At 42.0% G+C, this 22,196-nt stretch overlaps 1 protein-coding gene across 1 annotated transcript; it reads right to left on the minus strand.

Annotated features, from left to right (window-relative positions):
- Positions 1 to 565: 565 nt before the first annotated feature.
- PRPS1 (phosphoribosyl pyrophosphate synthetase 1) lies at positions 566 to 21,967 on the minus strand. Its single transcript, XM_004440455.3, has 7 exons — positions 21,730 to 21,967; positions 10,579 to 10,762; positions 9,368 to 9,466; positions 7,523 to 7,647; positions 4,713 to 4,886; positions 2,562 to 2,721; positions 566 to 1,663 (listed from the first exon to the last, which is right to left on the minus strand). Exons 1-7 carry the CDS (start codon positions 21,849 to 21,851, stop codon positions 1,571 to 1,573), a joined length of 957 nt encoding a protein of 318 aa, XP_004440512.1. The 5' UTR covers positions 21,852 to 21,967; the 3' UTR covers positions 566 to 1,570.
- Between the last annotated feature and the right edge of the window lie 229 nt (positions 21,968 to 22,196).

Here is a 22,196-nt window from a genome sequence, read left to right on the forward strand (position 1 = left end):
TTAAAGATAATGGAGCACTCTTCACCAAGCTCAAGCAGCATGTAGCTTCCCAGAGTAAAAGAGCACCCTTATTTGATGATACACAAAGAAAACTCACTTAACATTTTGCAATGCATTATAATCCATTCTAAAATTTTGCACATTTGCCTTCTCCAAATAGTTTTTATTTAGAAAGGCTGAAATTAAATGCCAAATGTGTGTCAACTACTGATGTAGGGAAATTTGACCATGTTTGGCAAAATTGGCTCAAAATGAATTATAGAAACTACTCTCCTCCTGTAGGAAAATATCTAATTCCTATCCTCAGGAATAAGAACTAGAGATCCAGCAGGCATTATACATCCTGAAATTCAGGTATAATGCATAGAATGACACTATATCTAGTTTTTAGTAAACCCTAGATATCTTAAGGTCTTACAGTTGAATAAAAAACTGCTACCAATGTCTTCTCTTGGCTTAACAATGCAGCTAATGCTGTGGAAACAAAGAGCTATCATTGGGCGGCAGGACACCTAAACCAAACCTCCGGCAGGGAGACCAGTACAGATATGATAGAGACCCACGATCACACGCAGACAAACATTTTATTATTTTCCTCTACAAGAGACAGTAACATCAATTTTTTTAACAGAAATCTCAGGTCATTTGAGAGGCCAAATAGATCCAAGGAAGGAAGATGAAAATCAAATACTTAAATTAATCAAAAGGCACTATAACACCACCTAAAGCCTACTACCACGGTGGTAGTGGGCTAGGGAAGATTAAGCTACAGCAAAATAATCTCGTGTAAATGTTAGAGAATACAGAGCAAGAAGCGAGTTTGCTTTCCAGAACACTAAGGTACAATGATCAGTTGGGCCCAAGAAGATATTTGGCCAGGAAAAGGTCAAGATGGCTGAAGATCAAGCCAAATGGAAAGGAACAGGTACGAAGGAGAATCCAAGCACTACAGTCCCCAAGCAGAGGGTGATGGATCAGGCTTTTTCCTCCCAGGAAGCATTTGCTGCACCGAATGCTGCCTCCCCTCAGGCCCCGCCCGCCTGAGTGCAGCAGGGCTAAGAGCTGCCTGTCCCCGCCTGACAGGGGGCTCAGCAACCACAGCCGGGGTCATGGCTGCGAGGGCTCTTGCTGTCATTTAGCATAGACCTTAGAGAACTTGTCACAGGTTGGGGGTGGGGGGATTGGGTTGGCTTTGTTGGTAGTAGTTCTGAACCAAGGAAACCCTGAAGCATTCACATGCAAAGGAGTCTGAGCTTCCCCAATCACATTCCAACACCCCTACACAACACCCTTCAAAGGCTGAAATCCTGCAGCAGCTGAGCTGTAGTTAAAGCTGCAAGGCTCACAAAATCAAAGAAGCCAGAATGAGACAATGTAGGCAGGAAATCCCAGCAGTTAATCTCAATCTGTCTTGCCCTAAATTTTAGGAGAAACACTATTATACCTGGTGTGGGATGTAGAAAGCTACACTGGAGCAAGCTGGGTCTTCTGCTGAACTTTTCATCAAATACCAAGGGAAAACAAGGGGCGGGGTTCACTTTATTTTTAAAAAGCCTCAGAAATTATTCTATTATAAAGGGACATGGCTGAATAGGTAGGAAACCGATTCCCCATTGTGAGTTCTCCTGATGGCTTCTGCAAGAATCATGGAGATGTCGATCACCTACAAAGGCAAGAAAATCCTCAGGTTAGTATCAGGGGACAGAGATGACCAGCCAATTTGCAAACACTGATGAGCAGGCTGAGGAGGGTCCTTCCTCTTGAGACTGCTGCATTGTGCTGTTTCCCCTCATAAGCCCACACCCAGCTAGTCTTCATAACATTTTTAATATAAGCATTAGGAAAGAATCAGAATGCGAATGGTGAAAAAGCCCTGACTCACACTCAAAAATTCTTAGGAATAAAAACAAACAAACAATATTTAAGCCGAAAAAAAATCTTTAAGAATGACATCAACCCTCCAGGTCTACATATTTCAGATAGCAAATGGATTACTGTACACATTTTTAATTAAGCAAAGCCTTGTTCTTTTAGTGTCACAGCAATCAAACTTCAGTGTCTAATAATTACTTGGGGAATTACTCTAAAGTACTGGTCCCAGGACCTCTGGTTCTGTAGGTCTTGGATGGAGCAAAGGAATGTGCATTTTAACAAGAACTCCAGGTAATTAATTTAGGTGGTTTCCAGAGCACACTTGGAACAACACTGTAGTTCTAAGGAGCACACCATCAGCTTTCACATTAGGTCTGCAGGGGCTAACATTTAAGAGTGACACACACATACTGTAAAGCATGGACCTACAAACTTGAGTGTGCATTACAATCACCGGGAGAGCCTGTTAAAATATAGAATCCTGGGCTCCATCCTCCAGAGATTCTGAGGTCTAGCAATTTGAATTTTTAAACATGTGATTTTTTACTTTTGGATCACAGAGCCTGATGCCAGACTAAACCCTTAAGAGCAAAGGAAGAAATCTTCAGAAGCCAGACATCTAATTCAACATATGTAACCACCTCCTAAATACTTAGTGGAGTTGTGTTTTGCAAGAATCTCATCCTCACCTGTATTTTGGAGCAATGCCTCATCTTATCCTCCTGAGGTATGGTATTGGTGACTACTACTGCTTCAAAGCATGCATTGTTAATGCGAGAAATGGCCGGACCAGAAAAGATGCCATGAGTCAGGATAGCATAAACTCGGGTGGCTCCAGCTGAGAGAAGTCTACAGGAAAAAGCAGAGTTGATTTGGATTAATCTTACTTGTCACTATAGAATCTGAGTTAGGAAGGAGGAGTGTTATTAGTCAGCTTGGCTGCCATAACAAAATACCACAGGCTGGGTGGCCTAAACAACAGAATTTTATTTCTCAGATTCAGAGGCTGAGAAGTCTGAGTCTAAGGTGGTGGCGAGGTAGGTTTCATTCTGAGGTCTCTTCTCTTGGCTTATTAGTGGCTGCCATCTCAATGTGGAGGAGGTAGCAAGCTCTCTGGTGTCTCTTCTTATAAGGGCACTAATCCCATCATGACCTCATCTAAACCTAATTACTTTCCAAAAGTCTCACCTTCAAATACCATCACAATGAGCATTAGGGCTTCAACATATCAATTTTAGAGGGACATGATTCAGTCCATAGCAAGGAGAGAGAACTGGACTAAGAACTTATCTGAATACATTCGTATTAGTGTAAAAGGACTGTAGCACAGACTGCTACGCTCAACAAAATCCATCTCTTCTTCCTGGACACACAGCTGGACTACATTTCCCAGCCTCCCTTGCATAGTTAGGTGTGGCCACATGACAATTCTGACTATCAAAACGTGGGCAGATACAATGTACACCACTTTTTGGTTGGGCTTATAAAAATTTTCCATGGGTGATCTTCCACGCTCTTTTCCCTTTCTGGCTGGCCAAAATGGAAATATCTCCCAAAGTAATCTTGGAAGCCACATGTTAAAGATGCAGTGCCACAAGACTGAAAGAGGACTACTCACACTGGAGTATGCCATGAACAAGAAAGGAACTTTATCATGTTAAGCTACTGACAATTCAGGGAGTTGATCTGTTATAGCAATTAGCATTACCTTACTAATATGAGGACAAAATGAATTTTATAAATGTATACTCCAGGATCCAAATCAGGAATCATTCAGTACATAAATTTTTTTAGCACCTATTATATGCCAGGCCCTGGGTAAGGCACACTCACGAAGTTAAAGAAAAGTTATGAGAGACAATGCTGTCTATAGTGACTTGGATTGTAAGCAATGGGGTGCCACTTAAGGTTTTAAAGGAGAGGAGTGATGGGATCTAGCCATAGTTGTGGAAAGATTAGCATGTGGAAAGGCAATGTGAAAGATGCACTGGGGAGGTAAGAGACTAGTGCCTGGCAGCAGAGAGAACAGAGGGAAGGCAATTTAGAACGGTGCAGGCAAGAGAAGAGAAGCGATATGAACAAAGATAGTAGCAGCTAAAATGGATCGTCAAGAGTTAAGATCAGGGTTTCTGGCTCAGGTAAACTATAAATAGGAGACTATATTTCTGTCTTCTCAAGCCAATGGATTTCCACTTTAACTTGTTAAAAAAATTATCAAAAGTATTTAGAGTGATGAAAAAATTTTGTAAATACAGTGGTGATAATTGTACAACATTGTGAATGTAACTAATGCCATTGAATTGTACACTTAAAATGGTAAATTTTGTGTTATAGATAGTTTAGCACAATAAAAAGAAAAAAAACTAAGGAAATCTGGGAAAAAATAAAGTACTCATCAATTCATATGTACTGCAATTCATCATATGTACTGCAATTCAAGCCTAGGGTGATGAAAAACTCCCACAGCTAGTTATCATCCCCTCAATTCAGTTCCAAAGAGAATCAGCAGGCTGAAGGAATTCGGACAAAAGTTAGCTTTTTGTTGTTGTTGTTGTTGAGAAGAAGATCAGCCTTGAGCTAACATCCGAGGCCAATCCTCCTCTTTTTTTGCTGAGGAAGATTGGCCCTGGGCTAACATCCGTGCCCATCTTCCTCTACTTTATATGAGACACCGCCACAGCATGGCTTGACAAGCGGTGTGTTGGTGCGCGCCCGGGATCTGAACCTGGGAACCCTGGGCCGCCAAAGCGGAGCACGCACACTTAACCACTGCACCACCGGGCCGGCCCCAGCAGTTAGCTTTTGACTTCTAACCACCAGCCCCACCACTGAACACTCACTTGTCAGCCGCATGGCAAATTGTGCCACAAGTGTCAGCCATGTCATCCACTAGGATGGCCACCCGATCTTTCACATCTCCCACCAGCACCATGCGGTCTACTTCATTGGCCTTCTTCCGTTCTTTGTGAATCAAGGCAAAGTCCACATTCAACCGGTCTGCGATGGAGGTCACTCTGCAAAACAGGGTGTTCACAGTTAAAACCTGTGTTTGTGTGGGGGGGGCTCCTAAGACAAAAGAAATGGACTAAAGAATGGGCTTGTTTTCTGGGGGCAAATACTCCTTGAAACCTTCCCAGGGCTGGAAGAAAGCAACTATAATAGACTGACAGCACAAACTGGGTTTTATAGACTGATGCCTCCATATCCTGAGAGGAGTTTATGAATATATTAGTCAAATTTAGGTTATAATTCATTCTGGGTTACAGTAGGGGATAGACAGACACCCTCACCAGTTCTGGGAAGCAGTATAACGCTAAGGCACGTTCATTTAATGGATTGGCAGCAGAAGGGGAGAAAGAAGGCTTGGTTAACTAACGCCCTGGAGTGCAGACTGTCCCAACTGCACATGCGGATGTGGTGAGAAGTGAACCTGAACCTGCGGGAGATGAGCAGTACCCAGCCTGTTCCAATGCCCGTGCCCTCATCACACTGCCCTCAGTGATCCACCAACTGTCGATGTCAACTGTACCTGGACACCAAGTTTGGGAGTTCCTTTAATGACTGCTAGAAAGAAAGTTACACCAATTAACCAGGCAAACTGGGCATGTCACTGTACAGCCCAAAGTATCTCCAAATCAAAACAGAATTCTTTTTTTTTGTTACAAGATAATACGAACCAGACTAGAAGGTACAATAGAAGACAAATCTATTTGGTGACAAAGTGCCATATAATTTAAACAGAAATCTGTTTGGTGTAAATGACAGTGTGCTGCCCCAGTGACAGGCGTGTCCGTGCTCCACTGTGCCATCCTCATCATATGTGAAGAGGCCTGTGCTTTGGGTTTTACTTTTTAATGTAGTACTGGTCCAAGCAGAGCACTGTGTCCTGATTCCTTTGTGACTATGGTCACATACCTGAGTTTGTGCTGACTAGCGGAACCTGTGACCATAGAATAGAGAACACACAAGGTTTGAACCACAACCTAGGCAAAATGTGTACCCTGATCTAAATGACCACACCCTGTGCTCTCCATTACTACTGTGTGGGCACATAACATCGAGAGTAACCAATCTGCTTGGAATGATGACTTGTCGGAGGCAAATGCATGATCAATTAGTTCTAGCATCCCAGACTGTCCATACTCAATCGCCAACAAACTCAGTGAGTGACAAAGCATAAACAGCCAGAAAAAGTCACTGCCTATACTCTTGAGGGGAGAACTATGTGCAGGTCACATCACACAGGGATCTCTACGTACTCCAAAAACCCTGCCAAGGCAGAAGAACCCAGCCAAGCCACTCACTGTGAAAATACTTCACCACTATAAAAAAATTATAAACAACAAAAAATCATGTAGCGATAAGTCATCTACTGAAGGCAGTTTTTTTGTACCCAACTTTGGAAAGAAAATCCTGCTTGATTATTTATTTCAAACATGAGTATTTCTCAGTTCCATGGCAAGATGTGAAAATAATGTCCAACAGATTAAGACAAGTATGACAACTACCATTAGAAGGATGTTTATGAGGTGCTCTCTCTAGTATTACAGGGGCTAACTAGCGATTACGTGGGACCCACAAAACCACACACCTGGGTGGATAATAGAACTCAAGTTCTCAGCTCATCAGTTCTGTTGAAGTTACTGAAATAAAGAAGTTGTTGAGAAAGTTACTGAAGACTTTGAATGGCTTTTATTTTTTTTATTTTTTGTGTGAGGAAGATCAGCCCTGTGCTAACATCTGCCAATCATCCTTTTTTTTTTTTTTTTTTTTTTTGCTGAGGAAGACTGGCCCTGGGCTAACATCCGTGCCCATCTTCCTCCACTTTATATGGGATGCCACCACAGCATGGCTTGCCAAGTGGTACATCGGTGTGCGCCCAGGATCTGAACCGGCAAACCCCGGGCTGCTGCAGCAGAGACCACGCACTTAACCACTTGTGCCACCAGGCCGGCCCCTGAATGGCTTTTAGAAAGATCTGAATTTGCTTTTCCGAATCCTCTGTGTTTTGTCGCTCTTCATTCTATTTCCACAACAAGAAGAACATGTCATACTTTTGAATGCATCACTAACGAGTGATCCACTAGGGAAATCAAAAGCTCTTAGTCGGCACCACATGAGCTGCAAAGCACGGCAACCGGCAATCCCTGGCAATCAGTTTGTTTAAAATGTTATGGTCTTGGCTTTAAATAAAATTACCACACTTTATTTTCCCTCCTGCTTAATATTTTAATCCAAAGGTTCCAAATGGTCTAACCACAGCATTAAGAGGTGTGTAAAAGCTTACTTGTCTGCTATTAGCATGTGGTTCGATAGCAGGTGCCATTCATTAGAAAACCAAATTTCCTCCCCTTCCTGATAGGTTTACAGCAGTTTGCTAGCCCTGCAGTGCTAAGTTACTACTGGGTTACAGTCAAGCCCACAATACCAGACTATTTAGGGCTCCTTGGCTGCTGTCTTGTCTTTCGGGTAGTGACTCAGGCCAGTAAAAGATGAGTGAGTAAAACTATATCCAGCCCACGTCCCAGCTACTGGCGCATCCATTCTGAAGTACTTAAAACTGTCACTGGATAGAAAAACATCACTTTCTGATACAACTGTCTGAAAGATCTTCCCAGTACATTGGGAACAGTACAAATTTCAACCACACCTCTTAGCTCCACCAGCATCGGGTGAGACAATAGTGCAGTTCCTCCACTCTGAGATGTTCTCCCTTATCCACTTCAGGACAGCTGGCTCTGCATACAAATTGTCCACGGGGATATCAAAAAAGCCCTGTAGAAAGAAGCTAGGTCAGTTTTGTTTTGTTTTCCTTCTTTTCCCTTTATTTATTTTTTAAGTGAATCAATTTGACATGTAACATTGTGTAAGTTTAAGGTTTACCCTTTTCTTCCATTTATAAATGACTAACACAAAGAGAATAGTAATTTGCCCAAAGAATACCTTACTACAACACTCAAACTGATCAGAAGGCATGCCCAGTGTGGTAGACTGTAAAAATGCCCTCTTTGAAACTGGACTGTGTAAGACAGCCCAGCCATGATGGGCAAAGCCAGCCCCCAGCTAACCCACAACTGACCAAAGGCACATGAGTGAGCCAATGGGAAAAACGGCCAAGTTCAGCCGAGACCAGAACTTCTAGCCAACGTGCAGACCCATGAGACAATAAATACTTACTGCCTTATGCCACCAAATGTTGGGCTGGTTTGTTAAGGAGCAAAAACTAACTGGTAAACCAGTTAGCAATGCTATGGTATATAAACTTAGTGGAAGGTATTTATAATAAATGGTCACAGAGAGTAACTAGAAGTCAGGAGATCTGTGTTCTAATACTAGTTGCTACAGATTAGTTGTGTTTTTCAACTTTGTTCTTCATCTATAAAATTGGTATAACCAATCACCTGTCCTATGTACCTCATTGGATTGCCATAAGCCTCCAATGATAATGATTTGAAAGTCTCTTTAAAAAGTATAAAATAACGGGGCCGGCCTGGTGGCATAGCGGTTAACTGCGCACACTCTGCTTCGGCAGCCCAGGGTTTGCCGGTTTGGATCCTGGGGGCGGACCTGCACACCACTCATCAAGCCATGCTGAGGCAGCGTCCCACATAAAGCAACTAGAAGGATGTACAACTATGACATACAACTATCTACTGGGGTGTGGGGAGAAAAAAAGAAAAAAAAAAGGAGGAAGATTGGCAACAGATGTTAGCTTAGAGCCAACATTCCTCAAAAAAAAAAAAAGTATAAAATATAAGGTGGTATTCCACTCCCCTTACTCTGGGTTTATGCTACAAAGTAGGTTCCTCGGGGGCCGGCCGCATGGTGCGGTTAAGTGCACGCGCTCCACTGCTGGCGGCCCGGGTTCGGATCCTGGGCACGCACCGACGCACCACTTGTCAGGCCATGCTGTGGCGGCGCCCCATATAAAGTGGAGGAAGATGGGCACATATGTTAGCTCAGGGCCAGTCTTCCTCAGCAAAAAGAGGAGGATTGGCATGGATGTAGCTCAGGGCTGATCTTCCTCACACACAAAAAAAAGAAAGTAGGTTCCAAATCTGTGGCTCTAAATTTAATGATGACAATAACACTTCCCATTTATTTGGTACCTGTCATGAGCCAGGCATTATACTATGAATTTAATATCTTTTTTAATACTCGTAATAACAAAGCAGTGTATGTTCAGAGAAGTTAAATAAACTGCAAGGGTTACAAAGCTAGTAAGTGTCAGAGCCAGTATTCAAACTAGATCTGATCCCAAAGCCTACGCTCTTCCCAGAATACCACACTGCCTCCCTATCCAACCACCCCAAGTGACTAAGATCATGAACTCTGCTTAAGGTGAGGATGTTCAAAATGTCACCAGTATCTAGTTTATTTGAGCTGTACTTGGGCAGTTTTTTGCTTCTCTGAAGTCTTCAGCATTATCACTCCTCTCCTCCCCACTTTCTAACCCCTAATAATTTCTAAGCTAATATTTAGCTTCCATTGATACCTGAATTTGAGAAGCATGCAGGTCCATGGTGATAATATGATCCGCACCTGCTACAGAGAGCATATTTGCAACAAGCTTGGCTGAGATTGGAGCCCGGCTCTAAATGGAGGGGAGGAAAGAAAAAAAAAAAAAGCCAATTTGAGAAACAATTCATTTGCTCAAGAAGCATTTATTTATTACATACTTACTATGTTTAAGGCGCTGTGCTACCAAGAAATTCACAGAAAGTGACATGGCCATTGACTCTGAGTAGATCACTACCTAGCACAAATATAAAGTGCAATATCACTTTTCCAACTCAGGATACATTTCAGAAAATACTTTCCTACCTTTCATTTTATTAACTTACTGTACATATTTTCAGCCTATTCAAGTGTTTCCAATGCTAAATTATTTAAATTAGGCAGAGAAAAATTTTTTTCATAAGAATTTTATTAAAATCTCTTTCAACACATATATACTCCAACCTGTATAACACCTAACATGTCAAAATTTAACAACATATCGCAGAATGGAAATTGTAGCTTTGTAAATTACACCACCCCCTTACTCATCTGGAGGTCAACCTTCCAGCAACCTCAACCCCTTTAAATAACAGGTAAACATGCTTGCTGCACTCTGAAATAGCACAGCCCATGCCTTTTATACTCTGTAGGAGCACCACACTCAATTGGAATAAAAATATCTGGCCTTCTCCCAAGCATTGTATGTAAAATTTAGGCATTGATTACAATAGACCTGTAAAGTTATATGTATATGTCTTATATTTTAATATGCCAGATAAATAATGCGCAGCATGTGTGTGTATAATAAGACCAAGTATTCATGCAACAGACTTCAAGTTTTATGAAGAGGTCACAACTAGAACCCCAAGAGCATCCCAGAGGATCTGTCACAGTTTAAAAAATAGTCTAGTCCATGGGAGCTGGTGCTTAGTCTTACTGATACAATTAAAAACAGCAGTGAGCTAACCGAAAGTCACAGAGGTATGACTAGAAAAAAATATACAGACTCCAAGTGTGTTGCTTTATACAAACCAATCACCTCAATTGTTTTGAAGATCGAGTAATACCTAAGAGAATGTGCTACAAAAATAATACCCTCTAAATATATATCTGACGATTAAGAAAATTTTTGGTGACTTTGGGCAAGTGCTCCTGCTTCCCCTGATTAAAAAAAAAAAATTAAAGAAAAAGAGATTCTGTTCCTACTTTATCCTTCTTATCCTGCCGGGCATAAGGGAAGCATGGGATGACTGCGGTAACCCGGCTGGCTGAAGCAATCTTGCAGGCATTGATCATGATCAAAAGCTCCATCAGATTGTCGTTGATTTCACCACAGCCACTCTGAACAATATAGACATCCTCTCCACGCACACTTTCGCCAATTTCCACACTACAGTGGGAAAGAAAGGACAACAAAGATGAGATTTTAAAGCACTATATATACTTCTGTAGATAGTAAGATCTCAAAAGCACAGCTTTCCTACTAGTACCCTATGAATGGGCTACAGCTGCATGTCGACACTGATCCCCTCAGACTTGAGGAGGTCCCCTGGAGGAGCCCCTGTACCAGAAGTGGTTTACTGCCTCAGTTTGCTCCAGTGTACTATACAAATATTACCTATTTTTACATGTGACATGACATGAAAAAGATTGGCTAAAGTACTTATAAGTAATTGGACCATAATTTCAGTAGGTAGCCCATATCTCATTTCATATAGATACGTGACCTGTGAATGCAAATTTGATACAGCATCTGGGACTGTCACAATTCATATGTAACAAAAGAAATAGAAAGAACATATAAGGAATGAATCACTACTATTCTATAATGATGCCTTCTACAGAAGACAGCGGCACATCTACCATATTGGCAGTTCACTCAACAGATACTGAATGTTCATATGCCAGTCACTGTGCTAGGTGCCAGGGACACCATGGAGAATAAAACATGTGGTCCTTGCTCTCACTCTATGCTAATTGTACTCCAGTCCAATTAGTAAGTCTTGTTTAAAAAAATCTCACAGAAAGTTACTCTAATTATGGAGTAGGGCTATATTTTACCACAAAATGAACGTTTTAATATCCATACTTCGATCCTTACCAAGAATAAATTATGATTAAAAAATAATAACCTCAGTGACACCTCAAAGCAACACCATTTCCCCAATTAATCTTCTAGGTGAGGTGGGGTATTGGTGGGTGTGCATGCGTGCATGCGTGTGTAGTGTGTATAGACGAGGAGTAAAACAGAATGGTTGATAACCACTAGCGATGAAGAGAAAAACTTCTCCAATAGGAGATAATTCCATTGCCAGAAGAAGCTGATATAGGAGATAATTATTATTTAATATTTATTGTTTTCCAATCCAAGTAACAATTGAAAGGATCCTACTTTTAAAAAGAGTGGGATTAGTTGATATCGCAAAGCAAGAAAAATAAAAGCAAATGGTAAAAATCAAACCAGAAACCAATCAGAACAGGGAAGTTGAGATTCCTGGTAGAGAGAACAAAGAGGAAAACACGTTACTTTGCAGTATCTGAAGATAAACCTTCTGGCACTGAATTCAAGAAGTATTTTATACTAAGGATCCTTATGTTAAAAGTGCATCAAATCAATGATCTTAAGTCCTTACATCAAGAAACTAGAAAATGGGCAAAATAAACTCAAAGTAAGCAGAAGGAAGAAAATAACCATAAGAGCAGAAATCAATGAGATTGAAAACAGTAAAATAGCTCTTCCCATAAGCGGCCTGAGGTGCTCTCTGAAAATGGTTCGCTACTCACTTGACCCAGAAAACCCACAAAATCATGCAAGTCAAGAGATTCAAATCTTTGTGTTCGCTTTAAGAACACTTGTGAAACTGCCCAGGCTATCAAGGGTATGCATATCCAAAAAGCCACAAAGTATCTGAAGGATGTCACTTTAAAGAAGCAGTGGGGGCTGGCCCAGCGGCGCAAATGGTTAACTGCGTGCACTCTGCTTCGGAGGCCCAGGGTTCACAGGTTTGGATCCCGGGTGCGCACCGATGCACCGCTTGTCAAGCCATGCTGTGGCAGCGTCCCATATAAAGTGGAGGAAGATGGGCACGGAAGTTAGCTCAGGGCCACTCTTCCTCAGCAAAAAAAGAGGAGGATTGTCATCGGATGTTAGCTCAGGGCGACTCTTCCTCAAAAAAAAAAAATAAATAAATAAAAGAAGCAGTGTGTGCCATTCCGTTGATACAATGGCGGAGTTGTAGGTGTACCCAGGCCAAACAGTGGGGCTGGACACAGGGTCAGTGGCCCAAAAAGAGTGCTGAATTTTTACTGCACATGCTTAAAAATGCAGAGAGTAATGCTGAACTTAAGGGCCTGGTAGAACCTCTGGTCATTGAGCACATCCAGTGAACAAAGCCCCCAAGATGCCAGGCAGGACGTACAGAGCTCATGTGCAGATCAACCCCTACATGAGCTCGCCCTGCTACACTGAGATGATCCTTACTGAAAAAGAGCAGATCGTTCCTAAACCAGAAGAGGATGTTGCACAGAAGAAAAAGATATCCCGGAAGAAACTGAAGAAACAAAAACTTATGGCCCAGGAATAAATCCAACGTAAATTAAATGCAAATAAAAGTAAAAGCAAAAAAAAAGAAAACAGTAAAATAATAGAGAACAACCAATCAAACATAAGCTGGTTCTTGGGGGTAGGAGAATCAATAAAATTGACAAACCTCTAGGAAAACTGACCTAAAACAGCTTCACTGGAGAATTCTACCAAACAGTTAAAGAATTAACACGAATTTTGCACACTCTTTTCCAGAAAACAGATGAGGAGGGAATACCTTCCAACTCATTTTCTGAGGCCAGTATTACCCAGATACCAAAACCAGATAAAAGGCAATATAAAAAAGAAAACTACAGAGGGGGAAGAGGAGAAAGGTGGGTGTGGTTACAATAAGGGCAGCAGGAAGGATCCTTGTGGTGACAGAATGGCTTTGTATCTTGACAGCATCAATGTCAATATCCTGGTTGCTGCATTATACTACAGCTTTGCAAGAAAACTGTAGTTTGGAAAAACTATGGTTGGCAACTTTGGGAAAACTGGGTAATGGGTACATAGGATCTCTTTTTTATTTCTTACGACTGCATGTGAATCTACAATTATCTCAAAATTCAATTTTAACAAAAAGTGCATTATTATACCTTGTGTATACTTGAGTAAGCCATTACTTCAGCTCTCAGTGAAAGCTGAGGTCATAAAAGTATAACTAAAAACAAAGGCCAGGGCCGGCCCCGTGTCTTAGCGGTTAAGTGCGCTCGCTCCGCTACTGGTGGCCCCTGTTCGGATCCCGGCGCGCACCGACCCACCGCTTGTTGGGCCATGCTGAGGCGCCGTCCCACATACAGCAACTAGAAGGATGTGCAACTATAACATGCAACTATAACATACAACTATCTACTGGGGCTTTGGGGAGAAAAAGGGAAAAAAAAATAAAAACAAAGGCACTTCTGTAGTAAGTCAAAAGAACCTAGTCCCGTTGCATTATTTTCTGAGAAACTATGTAAGACTGAGAGAGAATCTGGAGAACTCTGGTTTTTAAGTTAATTTGAGAAATAGCTCATCTCAAAATATTTCCTCCCTAGCTTACCATGCATGAGTCATGCTGTCTTCCTTTACATTCCTTGAATATACCCTTTCCCACCTCATGGCCTTTGCATTTCTTCCCACTACCTGGAATGCTCTTTCTACAACTAGCTCATTCATTTCTCAGGTCTCCAATCAAAATATCTTCCCTGCCCATCTTATTAAAAGTGACTTCCCTGAGAACCTATAAGATTAAAAGTGACTTAAAAAAATATCAACCAATTGCACTATATGAACTTTATTTGCATAGCAATTCAAGAAAACTGTGAAAAAACACACTTATGAGACAGGGAAATTTGAACACTAGCTAGTTATCTGATATTAAGAGATTATTGTTAACTTTTTTAGGCAAGAAAATGGTATTGCAGTTATTGAAATATATATGGGTGATATAATATCTAGGCTTGCTTCAAAATAATTCAATTGTGAATGTGTGTGGGGAAGGGTAATAATAGATGAAATAAGATTAGCCATAAATTGGTAACTGCTGAACTCAGTGATGGGCACATGGGTGGGAAGGATCACTACTATTCTCTCTACTTCTGTATATGTTTGAAATGTTCCAAAATAAAGTTAAATGAAGTGGCCCTCCCCACTTATACTCTCATCGCCCTGGTTATTCCCTTCAGAACACTTATCACAATTTGTTATCACTTTATTTTTTATGCACTTGTTTATTGTCTGTCTCCTCCACTAGAATGTAAGCTCCATGAAGGCAGGGACCAGAGCTGTCATGCTCACCTGTATCCCCAGCCAGCCAGTGCCAATATGGCACGAAGAATGAAGGAATGAATGAATACCTCTCAGGATTAGGCTGCCTCGTGCATCCACTCACTTTAGACAGAATGTGACCCTTCTGTAGGCCTGTTATTGTGAAAATTTAGAAGACTTGATTTTTATCATCCCTCGCAAAGTACCTCACTACACACTAGACGCAAGTGGGTCCAACATGTTTCTTTAAAAGGTTTTGACAAATCTGCTCATACCCTTTTACAGATACTCAGCTCACAGACATTTAATTTTGGGTAGAACTACAACCTGATGGGCCCACCAAGATGTGATAGCTACAAAGAATTTTCTGGCTGGATCCTGAAAGAGTGATAGTGAGCAACATGACGAACAATACAGCACTTTCGTGGACCCCTGAACTGAACTGACATCTATTAATCACCAGATAAGCTTAAGAAACAACTGAATCTGTCGACAACGTCAACTATGCCAATGCCGAAACTGCTTTCTGAAGATGTTCTTCAAAATTCAAATGGACAGGCAGGAGAGAGCCACGGAAGACTTTCTGGAAGAGCAACTTCCATGTTTTCCAAAGTGTAGGTCCTAGAATGGCACTGCCCAATAGAACAGAATGAGTCACTGGCCTCGGGTGATTATTGAGGAACTGAATTGACAGGCACTGTAAGTGTAAAATACACATCTAATTGTGAAGACAGTATAAATAAAAGGAAAAATATATCTCAATTTTAATATTGCTTACATGTTAAAATTATAATATTTTGGATATATTGGTATAAACAAAATATATTATTAAAATTTTTAAAAATGCAAATGGACAAGACTAAGTAACCCCTCCTGGAGGAGAATACGTTCTGCAGTTCCTCATTATGGTAGGCCCAAACAAGAGGCAGTGGGTGTTTAAAGGGACTTCTCAGATATCCTTTACTAACACTGCCCGCCCTTTGAGAGGTTCCAGGCTAAAGAGTCCCTTCTGTGTCTTGTTTTGTTTTTTTTGCGAGGAAGATTGGCCCTGAGGTAACATCCATTGCCAATCCTCCTCTTTTTGCTGAGGAAGATTGGCCCTGGGCTAACATCTGTGCCCATCTTCCTCTACTTTATATGGGACGCAGCCACAGCATGGCCTGACAAGCGGTGTGTTGGTGCGCACCAGGGATCCAAGCCCGCCCAGGATCTGAGGCCGCGAACCCTGGGCCGCTGCAGCAGAGCGCACGCACTTAACCGCTAGCCACCAGGCCGTCCTCCTTCTGTGTTTTATGGTGCACAACTCTGGGGTCTTGACCAAGTACTTCAAATATTTGAGCAACTTCAAAACTCAAGAAAATTTTAACGCCGCCCACAGGTATGGGGTGAGCCCCATTCCTCACCTCCTTGACCAAGATCTCCACTTCCCTGGGGAGAATGAAAGCCACTCACATTGATTTCCAATAAAAAGGCAACTCTGCCCTCTACATCTGGTATCTGAGGCCTAAGGCTCTTGTTTCAGTCAAGAACACAGACTATCATCTGTGCTCCAGACATTCACTTGCCAGAGTCAGATTGTTTGATTAGGAGCTGGGGAACAGCAGTTTGACAATTGATCCAAGACAGTAGAGGAGACGGGCTAATTATCTATTCTACAGCTTTCTTATTATCAAGTAAGACCAAAAAACAACATCTTAAACCATGGTGGCTTATCTCTCTTTACAAATGCCTCAACTATCAAAGTCAGTATAAAAAATACCCACAGGGGCCCGCCGGGTGACACAAGCAGTTGACTGCTCGCGCTCTGCTGCAGGGGCCCGGGGTTCCCTGGTTGGGATCCCGGGCGTGCACCCACGCACCGCTTGTCAAGCCATGCTATGGGATGCTGTGGCAGCGTCCCATATGAAGTAGAGGAAGATGGGCATGGATGTTAGCCCAGAGCCAGTCTTCCTCAGCAAAAAAAGAGGAGGATAGGCAGATATTAGCTCAGGGCCAATCTTCCACACACACACACACACACACACACACACACACACAATACCCACAAAATTGTTTACATGGTTCATTATGTTACTCAATATTATTATTTTAGGATCCCACCTATCAAGTTCTTAGAATGTTGTGCCTGGAAGTGTCAAGAGTTTTATGAAAACAAAAACTACATAATCCATTGCATATGCCTTTATCCTTTTGGCTGCCAGGAAGTCAAGGGATACAGTTAAAGTAACACTAAACTTCAGTAATCACTTTATGCCAAATTCTTGGCACAATTACTATAGTCCTTTGTTCTATAAGGCTTCTGATGTATCTACTTAACGAATCTTTTGTACATGTGACTATCATGAAACACACTTCAAATCCTTTCTTGAAAGCAGGTAAGGTATTAATTATAAAATTAAATTATCACTGCCAACTTAAACATCAGAGAATATTTGCTAAATACACAGCTTTAGTAGAGGTGATTCCTTTAAAAATTATATTCTAGCATCACATTAAGGTTTGAAAATTAACTCTTTAAAAAAACACCAGCTCACCACCCAACACAATCACTAGTACCATTTTTTGTTATTATATTACCTGATGATAATCAACCAACAGTTCGGCCATTTCCCAAAGCCAAACTTAGGACTAAAACTTACCCTCAAGCCTAGAAGGATGTTATGACCACGCATGCACCTAACAACTTGAAAAAGTTATTTTACTATATTAAAAATAAAGTGATGCAAGTAAATTAGGACACTGCCTTGTTTTACTGTGTATAATTCTAATCTCACCGATCAAGACCAATCTTTCCCTCCAGTAGTATCAGAATGTACAGACTTCCAGAAAGCCTTAAAAAGCCCATGAACTACACTCAGATTATACACCTTGTCAATAAACAGTTCAATGAATCCTCAAAAAAATCTTAATATTATTCTTATGGTTTCCTCTAAGTCTAAGAGATGATAAGTTAGGCAGTGATTGATGGTAGAACAGTTATGACTAAAATCTGTTTGCTCTTAATATAATCTATCAGGCAGAAAGATCTGGTTTAGCAATTTAAAGGATAACACTCCTTGTTCTTTCCCTCTAGCTAATGGCCTGTTCTCCAAATGACTTTGGGCCAATCATTCTCCCTTCCTATTCTAGAGAGGCCAGACAACCGGCTATGTCCATCCAACGAGAAAACGAACTTCTCCTTTACCCTTTCCTTTAGCATCAGGCATAAGTGCATCCGACTAGCATGGAATGTTAAGAAACGCAAAAAGTGGGGCTGGCCTGGTGGCACAGCGGTTAAGTGCCTGCGCTCCGCTGCAGCGGCCCGAGGGCTCGCAGGTTCGGATCCTGGGCGTGCACCGAAGCACTGCTTGTCAAGCCATGCTGTGGCAGCGTCCCATATAAAGTAGAGGAAGATGGGCACAGATGTTAGCCCAGGGCCAGTCTTCCTCAGCAAAAAGAGGAGGACTGACAACAGATGTTAGCTCAGGGCTAATCTTCCTCACAAAAAAAAGAAACACAAAAAGGAAATAAAAGTGAATCTAAAAGGCAGGCGGTATTCTTAAGAAAATCTCAAGAATTTAGACGGAGATGCTGGCATGTGCAAAATACATGGGATTAACCAACCAAAGGATATAGTTCTTAGGAAAATCCTAGGCAACCAAAGTGAAAGTCTTCCCCCTCTCAGCCTATCCAGAGTAACGAGATAAACCAAAGTTATTTATCAATATTGAAGAGATTGGGGTAAAACATTTTAGTATATTCAAAAGTTTTAAAAGCCAGATGAGACGTTGTATGGGCAAAAATTCTAAAGAACAATAATACCCAGAATTGGTCAAGTTACTTAACCTCTGAATCTTAGTTCCTTCATCCATAAAATGGGGATAGTAAGAACTCCTCATATCAGTGTTGAGAGGATTAAATATGATATGTGTATAAAGTGCTTAGCATAGTAACTAGCACATCTTAAGCATTCACTATACATTAATTATTATTAATATTGTTATTATTGCTGATGAGAGTGGAAATTGGTTCAACTTTTCTGGAGAGCAATTCGGCAATAGGTATCAAAAGCCTGAAAAACAATGTATACCCTTTAACCTAGTAATTCGCCTTCTAGGGATTTATCCTAAGGAAATAATCAGAAATGGTCAAAGATTTATGTTGAAGGGTTTTCATATAAAGGCATTAGATAAAAAATTGGAAATATCTAATAATAGGAACTTGATTATCTAAAATTATGGTAAAACCATAAGACAAGACTATACAGCTATTAAAACCATGTAGACTAAATATTAAGGGGAGAAACTATTCAAATTATATTGCTGATGAAGAAAGCTATACACATCTTAGATATTTGAAAAAAGTATATAAACACACAAACATCTAGAAGGTCATAAATCAAAATGTGAACAGTTTATCTTGGGTAGTAGAATTATTAGGGATGTCTTTTTTCCCCTTGTCCTCTTCTATATTTTCCAAATTTTCTGCAATACCATCACCACCCCTTCTTACCAATGTTTATTGTACATTCATTGCATTGGACAATGTTCTAAGACCTTTACTCCTACCTCATTTAATCCTCACAATAACTCTATGGGTAGATACTACCTTACAGATGAGACTACTGAGGCAAAGAAAGGCTAAGGATTCAAATCCAGGTTCTCTGATTCCAGAGCCTGAGCTTTTAACCACTCTTATCTATTTGTGTGTGTGACACACCCATCTACATGTAGTATGCTTCCTAAATAACTGGACAGCAAAGGATGATCCTGAATTCAGAAGAAAAGCCACTTTGATCAAGAGTGCATCACCCCTGAGACTGTGCCTAACCGTAGCAAGTGGTAAAACTATCTCATTTGAGGATGGGCCCTGCAATTCCCCACCTGACGACCCACAGCACCCACTGAGCAGCCCTGTCCATGACCTTTAGATCCCAAGAGCCACGCTGGGCAGCAGTTACCACTTCTGCAGTACAGAAAAGCCAAAGATTGATGGGGGTGATGGGGGGGAAGATCCATAGGCAACATATCCAATTATGTTCAATGAAGATTTCACAACATCTAAGGAACCAAAAAGCTAATGATTAAGCCCGAAACAAGGAAACCTAACCAGACAGCAATTTTCCACATTGGGCTTAATCTTATCCAATGTTTCCAAGCATGTTAACATCCAGTTGTATAAAATTGAAATCAGCCTTATATCTCAGAAGTAGATTGGGGTGGCTGATGAATTCCGATAAATCAGCCAGTAGAAAACTAAGTTGCTCTCCCCCAGCATAGCCTCAGGTTCTGGTGTGTTGCATTATGCAGAGGGTGAAGGCTTAACACAAGGAAAAACAAAGTCTTTGTATTTTTCCTAGAGGCACAGGAAGAGGATTTAATAACCACAGTTCTCTAAGGGGGTCAAAAAAACCCCTCTAAATGAAAAATCATTCTTGTCCCCTAGCTTTATTGCCACTTGCAAAGTCTGGTCCTGTTTTATTTTCTTTATCATGGCCCATGAGTCATAATGGTGTGGTCACAGCTAAAGCCAGCAGCTTAGCTAGCCTCTTTTGAATAAGGTATTGCCTGGTTACAGATGGCATCAGTGTTTGCACTATCATTTGCATCACAACCAGAGGCACAATAATCAAGCATCCAGAAGGAAGCTGTCCGCTACAGATGAATGCTTTTATCAGCAGGATCTAAAAAGTATAAGGGGAGTTATGCTGTGGTAATCAGTTTAAAGAATGAAAAAAGGAAATAAAAGCATTTCGGAAAACAATGTTCAAAGCAACCTTAACTAATTTAACTGATCACTAGGTTTGGTGTAAACTTGTCCCTTAACAGATGATAACTGTATCTGTAAGATTGTGGGCACTGCTCTGATTTGATCAACACCGTAATAACAAAACACAAAGTAAGCCTATCAGAACCAGAAGATTCTATGTTTAGGTAGAAGGGTCTATGTTTAGATAGAAGGGGTATTGAAAGGATCAGGTAATCAAGTTATCTCTAACATGGCCCCAAGGTGCAGGAGGAGGGTGGAAGTGGGGGAAGGGAACAAGTTTAATTCGCAAGGCACTGAAAAAAATTCGAATTGCAATGCACGAATACGTGATCTCGGTCTTCCACTCCACCATCTTTTCCCAATTATCTTAACATTCAGGGATAAAACTGTTTCTTAAATTCCCCACACACTGCTAAGAGAAGTGGACAAGTTCAGGAAAGACTTTGCTACCGAAAAATATGCTTTTGTATTATCTGTACCGGCAGCTGCAATCGGGAAGGTCAAAGATTCCAGAATTAAGGTTCCCTACGATTTTCTGGATGTCTCAAGCTGAGATGCTGGCAATCAGGATGCAGATGTAATACATCACTTTATCAGATCAACTGGATTTAACTTAAGTATGGCTCCGATTCTAAAGATGTGATTGTAAACATGTGAAAAGGCAACGCTTGCCAATCTAAGGGAAGTCCTCAGTAATAATTTTGGCGCCCTCAGTATATAACGTCAATTTCCCTCAATGCCAAACTCGACCCACACCATTTCGAATCGAAAAGCTGCTTCTTAGACTCTAGGAGAAACACGAGGAGGGCTGAGTAGGCAGTAGGTTCTCCCACGCAAGAGGGTCTAAAAGCTGAAGCGAACCCAGTCCGGCCTGGATGGCTCAACAGCGAAGCGACGAAGCCACGTGTCCCCACGGCCGAGGCTAAGCGGCTATCCCTTCCGTCGCTCTCGGCAGCCACTATCCTCGCGTTGGGTCCTCTAGCCCTAGCCTTCTAACCTAGCAGCTTCGCCTCACGCTCCATCTTGACTCCACCCCACCGCACGGTGAGAATGAACGTGACCCTCCCGCGAGAGGTAAAATAACGGAAACAGCCCATGGGGCACGCTCGCCACAGAGCTGCCCCTTCCTCCCCACCCTAGCCCCTCAGAACTCACACACACGCGGCAGCCCCATTCCCCTAGCTTCTGCCGCCCAAGCATCGCCCTCGCAGCCCAAGCATCGCCCCCGCCGCCCGGGCAGGTGAGGCCGGCCGGAGTCCCAACTTCGCCCTTACCAGGTCTCCTGGTTGCTGAATTTCTTAGTCACCACCTTGCCTAGCTCCAGGCCCAAGCGGTCGGCAATTTTCTGGGACAAGTCTTGGTGGGAGCTGCCGCTGAAGATTTTGATATTCGGCATCTTGGCCAACTACCCTAGGCACTCCTCGCTCAGCGATCACTGCTGCTGCCGAGACCTGAACCGAGGTCGGCCCAGAGACTCAGTATTATCCACTTCGCGTTGCTACTCCGCCATCTTACATTCCCGCCCGGCGCGCGGCTCTAAATTGCCCAGCGCCGGAGAGGCGGGGTCAGCAGGGAGGTCCACCCCCCGCCAGTCCCGATTAGCTGAGCGGTAGCAGTGGGTGGGTTCTCACTGTAGCCCCGCCAGCCTCCGACTCTCTCAGGTATTGGCTGGAGGCCGTGAAGGGGACGAGGCTAAGAAATAGCCCCGCCCCCTGCAGCTAGGCAGTTGGGGAGAGCTGGC

The sequence above is a fragment of the Ceratotherium simum genome, chromosome X (assembly GCF_057802395.1).
Source record: "Ceratotherium simum simum isolate JZ-2026a chromosome X, ASM5780239v1, whole genome shotgun sequence".
Lineage (NCBI taxonomy): Eukaryota > Metazoa > Chordata > Mammalia > Perissodactyla > Rhinocerotidae > Ceratotherium > Ceratotherium simum.

Excerpts from the sequence above, each read along its gene's own strand:
- PRPS1 (XM_004440455.3), bottom strand. The coding sequence starts at position 21,851 with ATGCCGAATATCAAAATCTTCAGCGGCAGCTCCCACCAAGACTTGTCC. Across the intron at positions 9,467-10,578 it reads GGCAGGATAAGAAGGATAAA|AGCCGGGCTCCAATCTCAGC; the intron begins GTAGGAACAGAA and ends CCCTCCATTTAG. Across the intron at positions 7,648-9,367 it reads TGCATGCTTCTCAAATTCAG|GGCTTTTTTGATATCCCCGT; the intron begins GTATCAATGGAA and ends TTCTTTCTACAG.